General features: G+C 40.2%; 1 protein-coding gene across 1 annotated transcript in view; it reads right to left on the reverse strand.

The window, feature by feature from the left end:
- Positions 1 to 16,048, reverse strand: part of grapa (GRB2 related adaptor protein a) — a 42,613-nt gene that overhangs the window by 5,801 nt on the left and 20,764 nt on the right. Inside the window, exon 4 of the mRNA XM_008305690.1 lies at positions 10,130 to 10,298. Coding sequence (XP_008303912.1) covers positions 10,130 to 10,298 — 169 coding nt within the window. The remainder of the gene's footprint in view (positions 1 to 10,129; positions 10,299 to 16,048) is intronic.

Below are 16,048 nucleotides of genomic sequence, written 5' to 3' on the forward strand. Positions count from 1 at the left end.
GGCTACTAGGGAAAAGCTTCCAAGTGTGGAGGTGAATACTAGACATGTTGTTTACTTCCTTTTCTTTCTGGAGTTTTACCATTTAGCTATCAATGCGTCCCTACCTGACAACGGCGTATTTTGTCAAACTAAGGCATCTCTTAATTAGGGAATTTCTGTGGGACTTTGTGGTTAGGCCTGACAAACAGAATGTGCTTCTTTTTTATGCTTCACGAAACACAAAAATCATCCAACACAACTCTTCTCCTCAGAGTTTGGCTACACGTGGACTTTTTCAGAGCTGAGCAGACTTAAACAGAGCAAACGACAACAGTTATTTGCGGAGGTCATGCGAGATAGAAAACGAGAAATAGAGTAAAACAGATATGAGACAGAGAGCTGTTATAAATCCACAGTGATGCGTCATGGCCAGATAATAGTACACACTTACGCGCTGACGCACCTGCCCAAAATCACGACAACAAACAACAGTATTAGGTTTTGCCGCTGTGATATTTGATGGCAATTGACGGCAAGGTGAGCCGCTTTCAAATCAATCCCGCGACGCTGCGCTTTCTCTGTCTCGCTTTGAGTTCACAAAAGTAGTGTTTTTCTTCTCCCCCGATAGCCAGCCTCCTCTGATCTCTGTTGACTCGTGAAGTAAAAGCAGTTTAAGGGTAGCAGAACAAAAAGTGGCTATTTTAAGGAGAGCATCTTGAACTTAACTAACCCCTTAGCTGTCAGTTGCACTCCCACAGAGGAAAGTGGATGTGATATGAACTGTGAGGGAGCTGAGAGACTGGAAGGAATACCAATAATGTTCCTTTTTTCTTTGTTTTTTTTCATGTGCATGTAGATGTTGCAATTCTGCGTTTTATTGCTTCGGACTGCTCCGTCTTAGAACAAGGCCTGATTCGATGCCATCCAAGCCGGGATAGAGACACACAAACACACACTAACCAGACGGCAGGATTAGGATCAAGACATGCAGACACAATATATCAGTCTTAGAAAATCTGCAAAATCCTTTCGGTCTTGCACTGGATTGTTTTGCTGATCTAGTCTCGACTCCTAGTTTGTGTGGATGCATGTACGAAACAAGCGTTCGGGCGTGAGCGAGCATGTGTGTGCAGGCCTGTGCGTGTGTTTGCATGCACAATCCGGTGTCTTTTGGATGCGATAGTGCAGGAAAAAAAAAATCCCATTCATTTCTCTGTGGTGGCTTTTGAGGAACAGCGGTTTGGAAGCAGAAAATATGCTCCATCCATATCAGCTGAGCTCTGCCGCCCTGTGATCAGCGTCCTCGCCTGCGCCCACTCCGATGAGAAAGCACTGACAGTGGAACAAATTACTCGGTAACATCAATGGACTACGGATTTTTACTAGATTTGTCTCTACACATACACACACAGGGAGTGAACCAAAAAAAAAAAAAAAACCTTTTATACTGCCTGTGTCTGCACTTAAAAAAATGACAAGGTGTCAAAAATATGTCCAGGCTTTGCATGAGCGAGGTTTTTGTTTAAAGCTTCGCGACACAAGGACACAGTTTTGGGTTGGAGAAATGAAAAAAAAAAAAACAAGCACACTGAGAACTATTTCCCATTCTTTCTGTCGTGCTCAGATAAGACACGAGCCGTGTAATGAGCTGATGTGGAATTAGTTTGGAAAGACGAACAGCACAATAGGAGGGACAACGCGAAAATGCCCTGATTCATGGGCTCCGATTAAACCTCGACAGACTCCGTTCATGCCTGTGAAACTGACCCATATAGTCAGAATTAAAAAAAAAAAAAGAAGAAGCAGCTAATCAGCTTAAGGCAACATTTTCATGCAACATTCACAGCGCATGGGTTGGAGTTAACAAGATTTCTCTGTAACCTTGTTTTCCTGCATTTATTTAATAATCTAACAATCTAAAGGGACGAGTTAACGAGCTTTTCCTTGTGTTTTTTGTATGTTTTTAATACCTCTGCTTGTATGGACGGAGAAGAGGTAATGGTGTAACGGTTACAGAAGCAGCGGGTTCGCTATTAATATTTTACTAACACATGGAGCGCACACAATGTGCTTACAAAGAGGGAGGAGGAGAGCTGCTGAATGAAGAGAGAAGTTGGGGATATTAGATGAGGCGTGAGATTGTTTACTGCAGCTTAAGTTGTCTTGTTGTCTGGTCTTCGGGGCAAAAGTAGAAATGTTTTTGCATTTCTCGTGTTGGTCCTTTTTTTTTTTTCTTTTGCAAACGTGGTAAAGCTCTTTAGGTTGACAGAAAAGTAGGTATAGTAGAAGAACGTCAGTGAGGCTGAAGACTGGTGCTCTTATTTAAATTACAAATACCAGCCAAACACAAACCCTGCCAACCCTGGTTATCACTTTGTATTCTATCCAATATCGTATCAGGTTAAGAAAGCCAAATAATAATTTCTGCCAGTGCAGGAAAGCCTTAATATAGTAAAGACCACATTACAAGACTGTGTGCAAACATTTGCAGTAAGAAACCGTGGGCGTTAGTTAGCTTTGTTGATGCCGAAGGCCAAGACAAAACCCCACAGATACAAAGACCAGCTGAGTGTGATTTTATATAACCTGACAGTCAGAAGAGCCAGTTGGGACCTCAGCCAAATTTAATGTTTCATATGTGTTCTTAATGTGCAGATCTACCTACTGGGGAACCAAGATCGCTGAATCGAACGCGATATGCTTAAAAACATCTAAGAAGCCGACACTGAGATGTCCTCTTTGTCGGTTAAACAGACTTTCTGATGAAGCAAGAGATATAAATTGAAATTTAAATGAATTCAGAGTTGAGATTCAAGCCCACGATAATGTCCTGCTTTTTCTTTTTTTTTTTTTGGCGATTGTCTGCTGTACTTTTAAAATAGACCACATACTATAAATTAACAGTAAACACGGATACAGACATAAAGATGTGACTAAACTGATCTCATGTGGGAAGACGGCCCGTTTTCTCAGGCTACACAGTCGCGTAGGTAAACACGGCACCTTCAGCACGCCACCCTGAGCTCTGGGGACATGTTGTGATTCAGATTCTCTTCAGGTCACGACGGAGCAACACGCTGACCTAGAGTACGCTAAAATCACAGTCAGTGTGCTAATGATAGGAGGATGTGGTATTTCAAACACGCAGGTCTATAAAAGGGGCTCACACGCTTACAAAGGTTATTAATAAAGCTGTAGCTGAACAATACTTAGAGTTGAGGCATATGGGTGATATGAAATTCATTTTTTTTTACCACAAATATACATGCAAAGTCCACCTGACACGCAATCCTTATTAAATCCTAACAATACTATAGAAAGACAAGGTGACCCATGACCACATAATTTAAGCCTAAAGCAGAAAAACTGCAGAATACCGTCCTGATGAGCATCTTGAACAAATGTGACAGCATTAACTCTGACCTGAGGCGAAATAAAGTGCTTAATGTAAAGACTGAGGGTCATTTTATTCTGTGTATGAAGCTGACCAGTGACTCACATCATAGAGCAATGGAACAAATATTATTACTATCACAGAAACACAAAAGAAAATATTAGGGATGCACGATATATGGGCGACCACATCGGTATCGGCCGATAGTCGTGTTTTTTTCTGATATATCGGTATCGGTCTTTGAACAAATTTAGCCAATGTGAAAAACCGATTAGCTCCTTCATCTCTACATTTGATATTGCTGCTATTTCACAGATGTTTTTACTTAAATGGTCCTGGACTTGAACGTCAAATATATTAAAATATGTTTCAATATGTTTTACTTTTATTATGTAATAAAGAAGACTGTGTGGTCTAATTTGGTATGGGCTTCATCTGAATAGTTTTCACGTTCTCACAGTGCTATACTTGTACTCATTTTTCGGTGTGAGCAAAAATTACATCTGTGATATCAGAAATCTTAATGTCGGATAACAGCCAGAAATTTGAATATCGTGCATCACTAGAAAACAGTGAGAACTTTTTTAAAAACCCTATATAGTTTTTAGATGTTGATGTTTCAATTTTGCAGCACATAGTAACTAATCCAGTACATTTAAAATGTAGTTTTCAGTATTTTCAGTGTCCTGTTGAAGGTTTTAAATAGAGGAGCAGAAGTAGCCTAAAGATTAAAGCTGAACTAAACTGTCAATGTTGAATTAATCTGCAACTATTTTGATTATCGATTACATAAGTGTTCATCTCTCTGGGTTCTGGACTATCGACATAGAATCTGTTGGGCTGTGGTAGATTATCATGTCTATTGTTCTCACATCTACATTATTAATAATGAATAATGATTATGAAAAGAATTGTTAGTTGAAGCCTTATTAAGGATTAGGTTTGTGAACAGATGCTCGCTGGTTAAGCTGAAGTTGCGAGTGGGTCAGTTATAGTGAATGAGCTTTATACTTCTTTCTTTAAGGGACATCAGCCAGTAAATTATCTAAAGAAACGACTGACTGACTGCTGATACGTGTTTATAGACTGAGACGCAAATCGGCTGTGTCGCCTTAGCAAAGTGTAAAAAAAGAGAATAAATAAAGGGCATAAAACAGCAATGAAATTAACAGGCATAAACACCCTGTTAAAGTCTCTTTTATAGCAGCAATGATGCAGCATCTGTCTCAGTATCAAAGGAGAGGACGCCTAACTTTGCTGCAGACAAGGTGCAAAAGCGTGCACGGCACCCTCAGTTGAAACTTGAGTACTTAACGTATCGTTGTTCAGTTGTGAGCAGCGATTGGGAACTCCTGCCGAGTGCATTGTACCGTTAGTCTATAGCCATAATGCAAAATGGTATAAAATGCTTATAACTTTGCGTTACCGCTGCGTGGCTTGGGTCTGTGCAGCTGTGCTCGGGTGACAACCGCTGCCGTTAGCCTTTATGGTTCTGTGGATATTCGGTAATTGTTCGGGAGTCTGAGGGTTGAACACCGGCAGTAACACATGTTCCACAGCTGCAGGGCGGGATCACGGAGACGACAGCGACCCGGAGGAAAGACTCCAGCCCGAGCTAGACTTTCAACTTAGTACCCAGCACCAGCAGCAGCAGCAGCAGCAGCAGCATGACTCACTCCACCATTCGTCCCTTCAGCAAGCGCCAGATGACCTTGGTATTGAAGAGTCTGTCCAGGGAGGGTTAAAATGATCTCCCAGCTCATCTATGCACTGAGTTAAGGTGTGTGTTTTGTTGCTCATCAGTTAAACAGGGTTAGCTGTGATATCCCTGCAAAAAAAGGTGCTGTGTTTTGCTTTACTTGTGGAAGTTACACATTAAAGTCTCACAAGGATGTACTTTCATGATATTATGGGCATTAAGTTATGTGTATCTGCTTGTTATGACTGTTTAAATCAGATAAAAGCAGTCATGGATGCATATAAACTGGATGATAATCAGTTTTTAAGCAGACGACGATCACTTTTCGGTGTCCAGTGGACTACGAGTCCCTGATCGTGGACTGGGATTAAACCAGTCCGGCCATATGTTTGAACAGACGGAGAATGCAATTATTGTTATTATGCTGTTATCAGCAAAACCACAAGGTCAGAGGTCACGACGAGACAAGACAACTGATGCTGCACTTACGTAAGCGACCGCATGATCGCGAGCAAACAAAACCGAAACGCTCCGAAAGTCCTGCTGTTGTTTTCATGCGTTAGTTGGTCCCATTAAAGAGATTCAGATTGGCACAGTATTTAGGTCATGCAGTTTATTAGGCGCCCGTGGGACGGCTGTCGTTCTTCATTTAAACTACCATCACAACGCCCTGAAGCTAAATCCATCACTTGCACCTGCTCCAGCTTCACAGAACTGAATACACCGTGCAGAATCCCCCAGTGACTTGAAACACACTCGGAACTGTTTAGGAGTGAAGCAGGATGCTACTAAACAAGACCTAAATTTATGAGGAGCCTATTTTTAGTTTCAAAACCTGTCACGCTCGTCTGAAAGTTCCACCGGGTGAAACGCGGCTTCGTCGTCGCCGCTTTCCAAACCCTCCCAGGATAAATAACATCTAGGATCAAACTCATCGAACTTTTTTGTGGCAATAACTCCGTATAAGCTCCAGAATCGTGCTTCAAAAAAAAGAAAAACTGATCCGGCTGATTTTCCACAAGAAGCATCTGAAGGAGCAGAATTATTGAAGCTCGCGCATCGCAAAGATCAATAAACGCGGATCAAAAGAACACAAGATCCAGACCAGCTTTCAACACATTTAATTTATTTATGTGTTCGGACGGATTCTATTTAAATTTAGCGGAGACGTACAGTCTATTACTGGAGTCGTTCTGCTCCAAGCTCGAGACCAAAAGCGGAACACAGATCAAATAAGGAAAAAAAAAAAAAAGAGTGAGAGAAATACAATGTGCTGCTTTGCCTGAAATATGCTCGAGCTCGTCTATTTGTTGTTTCCTCTCTCACTTTAGGTCCAATAACGGCGCTGACTCATTGGCCACTAACCTCACTTCCTATCCGATCATCTGCAAAGCAGCGTGGAGCAGCAGTGACTGGCTATCTGCAGGCCACCACCTCAGATGTCAGAGCCTCTTCTTTTCCTTCACTGCATGCAGGGCGGAGAGCTGATTAAGGTTCGATTTTAAAGGCGAAATGAATCGGGGACGTCGAGGCGGCGCTTAGAGATAGATCCCATTTGCAAGGCTGCTTTGAAAACAGACGGTGGCATTAGAGACAAAGCACCTGGATATAGCTCTCGTTTGTTGTAGATCTGCTTTGGGATGATGCCTTCCTAATGAGGGTATTAAAGGATAAGTGTTTAAAAAAAAAAACACATTAAAATGGATACAAATTTTTAAGACTGAAAAAAAAAAAGGTTTTTGATCACGTTTGGTGTGTTTTCTCCAAAGCAACTTGCTTTCTGGTATGACAGAATCAACTTTAACATGATTGCTGTGTCACGTTTACGACACCGTGGATTCATACAAGGAGTAATTTATGCATCTTGCAGAATCAAACGAAATAGATGATATAAAGATGGTCAGACTGACATCCATAGATTTCCAGAATTCGCTCAATGTGGTGACTCCGGCAGTCGGCATCTTAGCAGAACCGGACACCTCTGGCTTTAAATATGCACAACTTTAAGCCCTAATACAATTTAAATATGCATAAGTACCATGCATAAATTAGCCATAGAGATCAAAACCAGTGTTTGTAGCAGGATGTAAACATGTTTATTTCTATTCTAAAGTTGAACATTTTAACATGTGAGTCTGTGGGGGTTGACTCGCTTTTGCAACCAGCCTCTAGTGGCCATTTGTGGAGCTGCGGGTTTTGACGCTTCCACTTTGGCTTCTCTTGAACTAAAAGTTTCTACTCGAGAGCAATGGGTTCCTCATCTTTACTGAGTAATGTGACCTTATCTCAATTACTTATGAGCAATTCCATATGGAAAACATATTGCAGTTATTTTTAAAAATTCATTCGACCTGACAATTTGAATCATGCTAATATTACACTTATGTTGTTAAAGCTTCCACGTGGGAACGAGTACATGTGACTTCTCAAGTTAAAGAGTGTGCTGACAAATTCATCCTGATCAAATTAAAGTTAAGCAGCTGGCTTTTCTCCTCTTAATGTGATTTCATGTTCATTCTATTGCACACCATCGTCAAGTGACTGAATATATAAAAGGTCTTCAGAGAGTCAGGTCAGACTTTTTTTTTTTTTTTTTTTTTTTTTACAATTTTCAATTAGTTTTTTTTAATTGCAACAACATTTTGTACAAATCTATAAAACCAGCAACAATTCATTGCTAATATAAATATAAAAACTAAGATTAACTGCAAGACGAATGTAAGTTAGCAAGACTACAGTCATGCAAGCTGCCATCTTGGCTCTTCAGAACTGCACCAAAGGTCCAATCTGATCAAAAACATCATGCAACAGTACTTCAGATAATCTACTTTTAGATTTCTAAAACCTACACTGTAGCAAAGATAAATCTAAATTAAATCTGGATTTTTTTTCTTCCATTTTTTTGAATTAAAATTAATAAAATAAAAAATACAGAATAAGACTGTTGCATCTACATGTCTATGTTCAAATTGCTTTGAAAAATTAACCAAAAATTTCATTTTTTACATGATTTTGATCATTTTGACATAAAAACACAGTTATAATAGATTTGCAAAAGTATTATTTACCTGCAATTTTTTCCCCCAAACATTTAAATAACATTAAATGTAATTTTATGATTTAATATTTATGATATTGTGTAAAATCACAGCTAGAAAATGCATTTTAATTACAGAAAGTAACAGTATTTTCACTAGCGGGCTATTGTCTGTTATGTTTTTGCATCCCAGCAGCCCAGATATTCTCATTTCCTTTTTTTTTTCAGTCTATTACAGATCATTTTGCATGTGGCCTCGTTTACCAATCACCGCAGCACGTTTAGTTCCCTGATGAGCGGCGATCTAGTCTCAGTTGCCGAGCCACACCAGTGAATATGATGTGATAAGTATTAGCACACAGCCGGTGTTACAGTGATACCAACATGTTGTCATGTCAGGATCGCTGTGGATCAAATCCCTCCATAGCAACTGAGTTGGCCTGCGGGTGCGGCTCGGCTGCCACTCCCAGGAATACCAACCACCGTGATCTTGTCTGCATGATGACAACAACAACAACAACAACAACAACAACAACAGCTTTTCCCGCGCTGACACCATCATGGGAACTACCTGTCATTTATACTCTGGAAGTATTGCTCGGGATAAGCCTTGACTATTACCGCGTACAGTATTTCTAAATCTGCAGATTAGTACAGGACAAAGACTTGTACAAGCATTAGTACTGTTAACAAATGGTTCCAGAGCATGTGAAAAGAGGCTCATTAGGTGTCCGTAGGGGAAGAAGGGAAGTAGAATTTGTCCAAACTTGATCTGCAGCAACTTAATCATGACTGATACAAATAATTGCCTTAAAAATCAGCTTTCTTTCGCGCCGCTGTGCTCAGTCCCTCTGGCTCTGTGTCTAAGATGACTGATTTGGTTCTGCTCCAAACTGGCGGCAGTGCTGTGATCTTTCATTACGAGCTGCACCTTCTACGTCAAACCCTGCCACGGCACTAACAGAAATTTCACCAACATATGGAGCGTTCCCATAGCTGTCAGATCTATTAAAAAAAAAAAAGCTGCCTATGCCTTGAAGTCACAGTGAAATTAAAAGAAAACACAGCTGGGTAGCTGCTTGTGTTTCTCCTGACGTACTGATTTCACTACAGGTAGATATTTCTCAATATATCACAGTGTCACAGACGACAGAGGAAAAGGAAGTTGATGACGAAGGTTTGATTAAAAGTGAAATTGCAAAAAAAAAAAAAAACATAGTTCTGCACACTTGATATGGATTTAACTGAGAAGTGATACAGAAAGAGAATGCTTAGAAAGGCATACAAAGCAGCACTTCCTGTTGATATGAAGTATAAACCACCAATTTAAGGAGAATTTCAGTGAGCACTAACTAAAACTACACACATCTACTGTAGGCAGGAGAGTCTAGTAAAGATGATCCTCGGAAAATTACTCAGTAAATAAAAAAGGAGAGTCACTATTTCTTGTCATAATTATTTTTCAAAAGTTCTTATGTTTGACTTAATATTGATTTATCATGATGTGATCTCAGTGTGAGCCTTCTTTATGAATTTTTAATGATTTAACCTGCAAATACACAAACACAGCTGATGGGTGCTTATGACATGCTTGTAGTATGAAATACAAGAAAATACACAGACTTTCTTGGTCCTCGTAGGATTAATCAGTGTCGTGTGAACTCGCTTGACAAGTGCTTGAAATAAATGGACGTTCATTTGTCTGTAAAAACTTTCAAATATAAACTTTTCCATCTCTTTCCTGTGCATCTTTGCAACAAATGTGAAAATTTGCCAACAGAACAGGTCCCGCTGACATGTAAGTTAATGGAAGAGAGTCCAGTAAATGTAATTAAACTGCTCATCATGGTGTTTCACTAAAGTTCTATGATTGCTGCTTCTTAACTTTTTATGTCTTATTTTAATTTGTGTCTTTGCTTGGGTTGCTATGGTGAAAAAGTTGTGTGGCGATTATGTACGTGGCATGAAACAAAGAGAGGGAAAAAACAAGACAAAACAAACAAGGGGCGTCGATACTCACTCTGGCGAAGTGCTCGGGGTCTCTCAGAAACACCGTCCTCTCCTTAGCGATGCTGTTGCTATGGTAGAACTCCACCAGCTCGTTCAGGGAGGAGAAGACCTCGTCCCACACGTAGTATTGAGCGCAGCGGTCCTGCAGAACCTTGAAATGCTGAACGTGGTCTCCGTAGCTGTGAGATGCATAAACGAGAACAACGTCACGAGGGTTGTGAAGCTGCTTCTCGTTTTAAAGCTTCGTTAATGAAGACATTTGCTGCTTTGTGGTGCGTAACAAAAGTGCATTCATACAAGTAATGATCAAAACACATCAGTAAATCATTACAGATGTGAAAATGTTTGAATTTCTCTTGAAAAGCGATGAGCTCGGTCTTAGAATCCATCCTACAAGAACTGACTTGTTCGTCCAAAACTCATTAAAACTGTATGAAATATTCTTCAACAACAAAATGGGTCATTTCCTCTCAAAATAGAATTTGAAATAAATTGGCGGCCAGTTAATAAGACACTGTTTGTCAAAATTAAAGCAGTCACTTTGTCTGTTTGTACTGCAGACACCAGGACTGAGTCAGGTCTTTACTGAGTCCTTTCTCTATCTTCACATCTTCTGCATACAATAAAGTCGGACCAGCTTTGGGTTTATACCAACACTCTTTAGTCTGCAAATCCTCTCCTCAGCCACACAGCTGTCAGCTGTTGGAGCTGGCACGCCTTCAGTGCGGTCCTGTTCGCTGAAGTGACCCTTATTTGGTATTTTGTTTTACTCTTTTTCTGTTTTTTTTTTTTTTACCATCTTCAAGTGCAAAATCCCAGCCAAAACAGAAGGGAAGACAACACTCCAACAGATATAACAACACACGAGCTCATAATACCAACGCAAAACCTAAATCAATAGAGAATGGACATGATCACTGAGGCAGTCTTTTTTTTAAAATTTTACTGTCATTTCTTGGAATAAAAAGAGCAGACCATGACATTTACATGGGCTGCTCTGTGGGTCTTTGGGAAACTGTGCAAAGCAGATGATGTCAAACAATTCCCATTTGAATTTGCATCATCAAAAATCACGTCACGCATTCAAAAATTAACACTGAAATTCACAACAATACAAGATTGGGGCTTATTTCCAGTTATTCTGCTCCAATTTATCATCGTATCTTGATGAATTTTTTTGGTTTTGTCGGGAGAACAAAAAAATAAAACACTGGATAATAATAATTTAAAAAAAAAAAGACAGAGGCACAAACAAAAATAGCCGCGGTGTTAGAGAGCACGCCTTGTTGTTGTGATTAAAAGAGTTTGGCCGGTATTTACTGGCAATCATACCTGCTCCCCTGTCCTGCTCTGCGGTGGTTGCTAAGTAACTTACCAGCTTATCTTTAGAAATCTGGACATCTCGCCGTGATTGTGCGCGTTATATAACAGCAGCTAATATGCAGAGGAAATCAGCAACACCCCCATAGCTCTGAACACATCACAGAGTAGGTGTGTTTTGCTTATGTTAATGACTGTTAGAATGTCATGAAAAGCAGAACTATTATTTCTTTTTTTATATATTTGCTGCATATTCTGAATATATGGCCAGTCCTCTCAGTAAATGACACATCCGTGCTGGAGAATAAGCCCAAGCACGGCCACCCTCGCCAGACTATCTAGTCTGATTGGCTCTGCTCCAAGCTCCCAGAAAGTAAATGAGCACAGGCTTGTTTTCAGCCACAATTCCTTTCTCTATTCAGACACGGAGCTCTGTGAACAAGCAGAACCGACTCCCCGATGACTGGATGGCATTCAGCTACACCTCCACCCTGCCCTTCTTTCCCTGCCTCCCTCGTTTCTCTCTCCTCTCCACCAGTCACACTCCCCGAAATGATAAAACCAGAACATATTCATTCAATCAAATGTGAGGTTTCTGACAAGTTCTTTTGGACTACCAGCCTTAACTCATTCAGTGTGAGTAGACGTGATGTCTGTCCCTTTTTTTTCTCTCCTTCTGCTTTGCCTGTGGCTCTGTTGCTCACACTCTCTGTCATCACTCTCTATTATCTCACTTCCATCTAACTTCTCTCTCCGTATCTCAGCTCCTCTTGTTATCTGCTCCGCCATGTCTCCATCGACTCTTGATTCAGCCTTATCCTCCACTGAGTCACACACACACGCAAGCAACTCAAAATTCTTTGTTAATGATCTCTATCAGCCCCGGCTAGTTGTCTGGCACCCTCTGCTGCACCCTACTGGTGGGGCTCTGCTACTACCAGCAGCTGTTTTTGAAGAAGAAGAAGACAAAGTAGTAAAGAGAGGATTAAAGACAGGAGGTAGACAGGACATGAACTTTCCCTTTAGGGGATTTACAATAATGTAAATGTAGAGTAAAACACATCAAACGCTCAGAAGGAGGGGGAAAAAAATGGAAACGAGGTGTGATTGTAAGATGCGCTGCGGCTTGTTCGCTACATCTAGCTCGCATTTCCTGCAGCTGTTACACAACAGTGTCAATGCAAGGTCGAGCACCTTTGGTTTAGGTCAGTTTAAAACGCAAAATAGATTTCCAGAATAAAAAAAAGGTATGATTTTGGAAAACCAGTTGAAAAGTTGGGAAATGTTTTGGTTTATATTTTTATCTGTGTAGTCGTGTCTTCTCAGGGCATTTCAAACACTAGGGTTAAGAGATTACAAATTATTTTACATCTAAAACTCCAGTGATTCCCTCTGAACACCACTTGGTGATATAATAATAACTAATACAACTATATAACTTGCAATCATTCGTTTTGCCAAACAAAAAAAGGTTCATCCTCTTAACTCCAAATAGTTTCTCTGTGTTTTTTTTTTGTTTGTTTTTTTTTGCTCCTGTGGGCTCAGGTTCTATTGTAATAAGTAAATCCTGCACCTCTTTGTAAGCAGCACAACCCGGCTAAAGGTAGAGAGAACTCAAAAATGTGCAGTATGAGAAGCTATAATGCCATAAATCCTATTTTTTTTAAAAAGGGAAAACACCAAAGTTGAATTTCTTCAGCTGTTTATTTTCCAAATATCTGAAAAAAAAACCCAATCTGGAATCAATACTTGTAACAGTTTGCTAAGTGCTGGAGGTGTTACCCAATATAGATGTGCGATAGATATTTTATCACTTACATTGATATCAACTATTGAAATGGGTTTCCCTGTGCTGAATGTATCTTCCAGAAACTTACTGACAATTGAGCCATGCTGCATTTATTTTATTTATCGATTATGTTTTATTTTTTTCCCTCTCAGTCGCTCTACTTTGTTTCCATACTTGTATCGTATCTGTTCTGTTTGAACACTGCCTGCAGCTCAATCAAATATTTCCTGAATTTCTGTCGTGTGAATGTTGGTCACAGCTGAAAGGAGCACCCAAAGTTTGATTTATTTATGTATTGCATAATCTAATGCAGGGGGTTTATTTTTGTATTATTCTTGTTTTTTTTATCAGCAAATGGAAGTAATTTGGATGAAATATCACAATTTCAAATCCATACTTGGTTATTATTCTTGACAGGAACTCACTCATGCCAACATGCCTTCCAAGCAGGTTTTGGGGGTTCATAGGATTAAAAAGCTACGTCTTTACAAACTATTCGCACGTTGAAGAAATCAAACCCTCCAAATTCATGCAGCGTCTCGGTGCGGCTGCTCAAATATTTACACCTGAACCGCACTATCACATCTTCACACTCCATTAACACTCCAGTGAACAAAACTGTACAAACTACAAGCTACAAGACGCACAGATCAGCTGCTTTTTCTGTTCTTTCTACAACAAATAACATCTAAATAATCAACGATATTGTAATTTGTTATTTATTGAACATCATTATGATCAAACATCACCAGGGATGATTTAGTTGTTTTTAAAAAAAGGAAGAGAAGGAATGTGTAATCCTGTAGCCACAGCAGAATTAAGTGATACATTATTGAAGGCTTTATTAATTATTACCCAGAAACAGTAGAGAAGCGGTTCGCTGTAATAACGCAGACAGCATCTGTCTCGGCTTGATCGCTCGCTCACTCACACAAAGCCCTCCATCCAAGTGCCCTCTCATCTCCGTGATCCAGCGTAATTAAGGCCCAAAGCGATAGAGAGATTATGTTCTTTTTCCGAGTAAAACGGAAATTAGAGCGAGAACACGAGAGCGAGAAAGACTGAGAATGAAGTAGATGCCGAGATGGAGGCAGATATACAAGCACGATGGTGGAAGTTATTTTGGAAACTTTTGCTCGTCGCCAGCAGTGGCGCGAAGGTCACCCGTCCGTGGTTCCCTCGACTTCCTCCTCCGTCCATCTATTCTCACTTCCCCGTCCTCGCTCGTCTCGCTCCCCTCTGCTCGTCTCCAATCTGCGCTTTGGTTTCTAAACTGCTGCAGATGTCTGGAATGCTTCACACAGTAGCGCTGACACCTCCAGCTGTCAGTTTAACTCTGCAAACCACTGATTCCAGCATGTTGTTTGTGCCAACCAGGGTGTATGTGGTTGTCATGCGTCGCAGGCGAACCGCCACGCCGGCCTTGAGCGTGTGCATGTGTGGTTCCTTTCTTTCTTTTTTGTTTTTTGTCGAAGCGTGTCAGCTCCGTCCTTGCATGTCAACCCCGCGCGTCACCGAGCGAAGGACGCGCTTCTTGTAGCATTAATAAAGCATCACCTACTTCGTTAGACGGGCGAGGACAGAGACAGGAAGTGTGAATAAACGGGGAAGAAGGATGGAGGCAGTTCAGTGGGAAAGTGTGTCGACCTGTGTGTTGTTGTTGTTGCGTTTATTGGAATCATTAAGTCATTCGTAATCCCAGAGCTTGGTTCAGATAAACTGCTGGGTTGCGTGTTTCCTGTAATAAATATGGAATCGAGTAGTCATGAAATATTTTTTTCTCAGAGCCAGAGCTGCTCCGAGGGAAGGAATAATCTAATTGGGTTACGAACGTTTCAACAGACGGAGCCAAAGAGCTGCAGGTTTTCTAGCTAAGTACGGTTCGCCCATAAGCTACATCAGACTTACAGGCGAGGAGAATGAAGTGTAATTTGAGGCACTTTTGAAGTCTTGTTTAACTCTGGGAAAGTAATATTTTCTACCCTACTTAGCTTTCTAAACAAGAGGGTTGACCTCATTTTTGTATGTACTTTAAGTGAGTATGTTCCTTGACAAACTCTAAAGAACTTCACTGCAAAACGCGCATTTAAGTTGTAGCTGAGACGTAAAGTACGGCCTCGAATTAATCTTACTCATCGTTCTGCTTTAGTGAATCTGCTTTTATAAATCCTGAACTTTTTCTCTCGTTAAAGTGGTATTTGCATTTCATCAAAAATTAGGTTCACTACTTCTTTAGTTCTGTGCGTCCACGTTCAATCAGATTTTTCTGCTGTGACTCAACCGCTGTTTTCTTCAAGTAAAGACAAGGAAGTAAGGGTCAGTTAACAGACAAAATCGTGTTTTACATGTTGGGTAAAGCAGATAATTAAGTTGGAAAAAACAAGTTGACTTTCCTGAAAATGAAGTTGAAGTATTGAAGAGTTCATTTGCAAAAACAGATAGCTTCATTTTTTGTAGATTTTCAGAAAGCACATTTTTTTGTTGTCGTTGTTTGCTTGAGATAACATCAATCAAAGTGGAGTTGAGTGGATTTGACTGAGTAGAAATGACATGACAACAATAGAGATAACCTAAGATTGATTGATGTTGTCTCCGGTAGACGATGGAAAAGTGGGTTTTCTGGAGGTTTGTGAAGATGGAGTTATCTGTTTATGCAAATTAACTCTTCTCTTGCAAACTGTTAAAAGTTCAGTCCATCTAACTTACATCAGTGGCATTCATATGACTTGTTTGTGTAATGTGGATCAGCTGTTGAAGTAATTTAGTTAAGTTGATCCAACAAGTCTCTTCTTTTAGTTTAAAGTCCATCCATCCATCCAT

Source organism: Stegastes partitus, unplaced genomic scaffold (genome assembly GCF_000690725.1).
Source record: "Stegastes partitus isolate 25-593 unplaced genomic scaffold, Stegastes_partitus-1.0.2 Scaffold43, whole genome shotgun sequence".
NCBI classification, from domain to species: Eukaryota; Metazoa; Chordata; class Actinopteri; family Pomacentridae; genus Stegastes; species Stegastes partitus.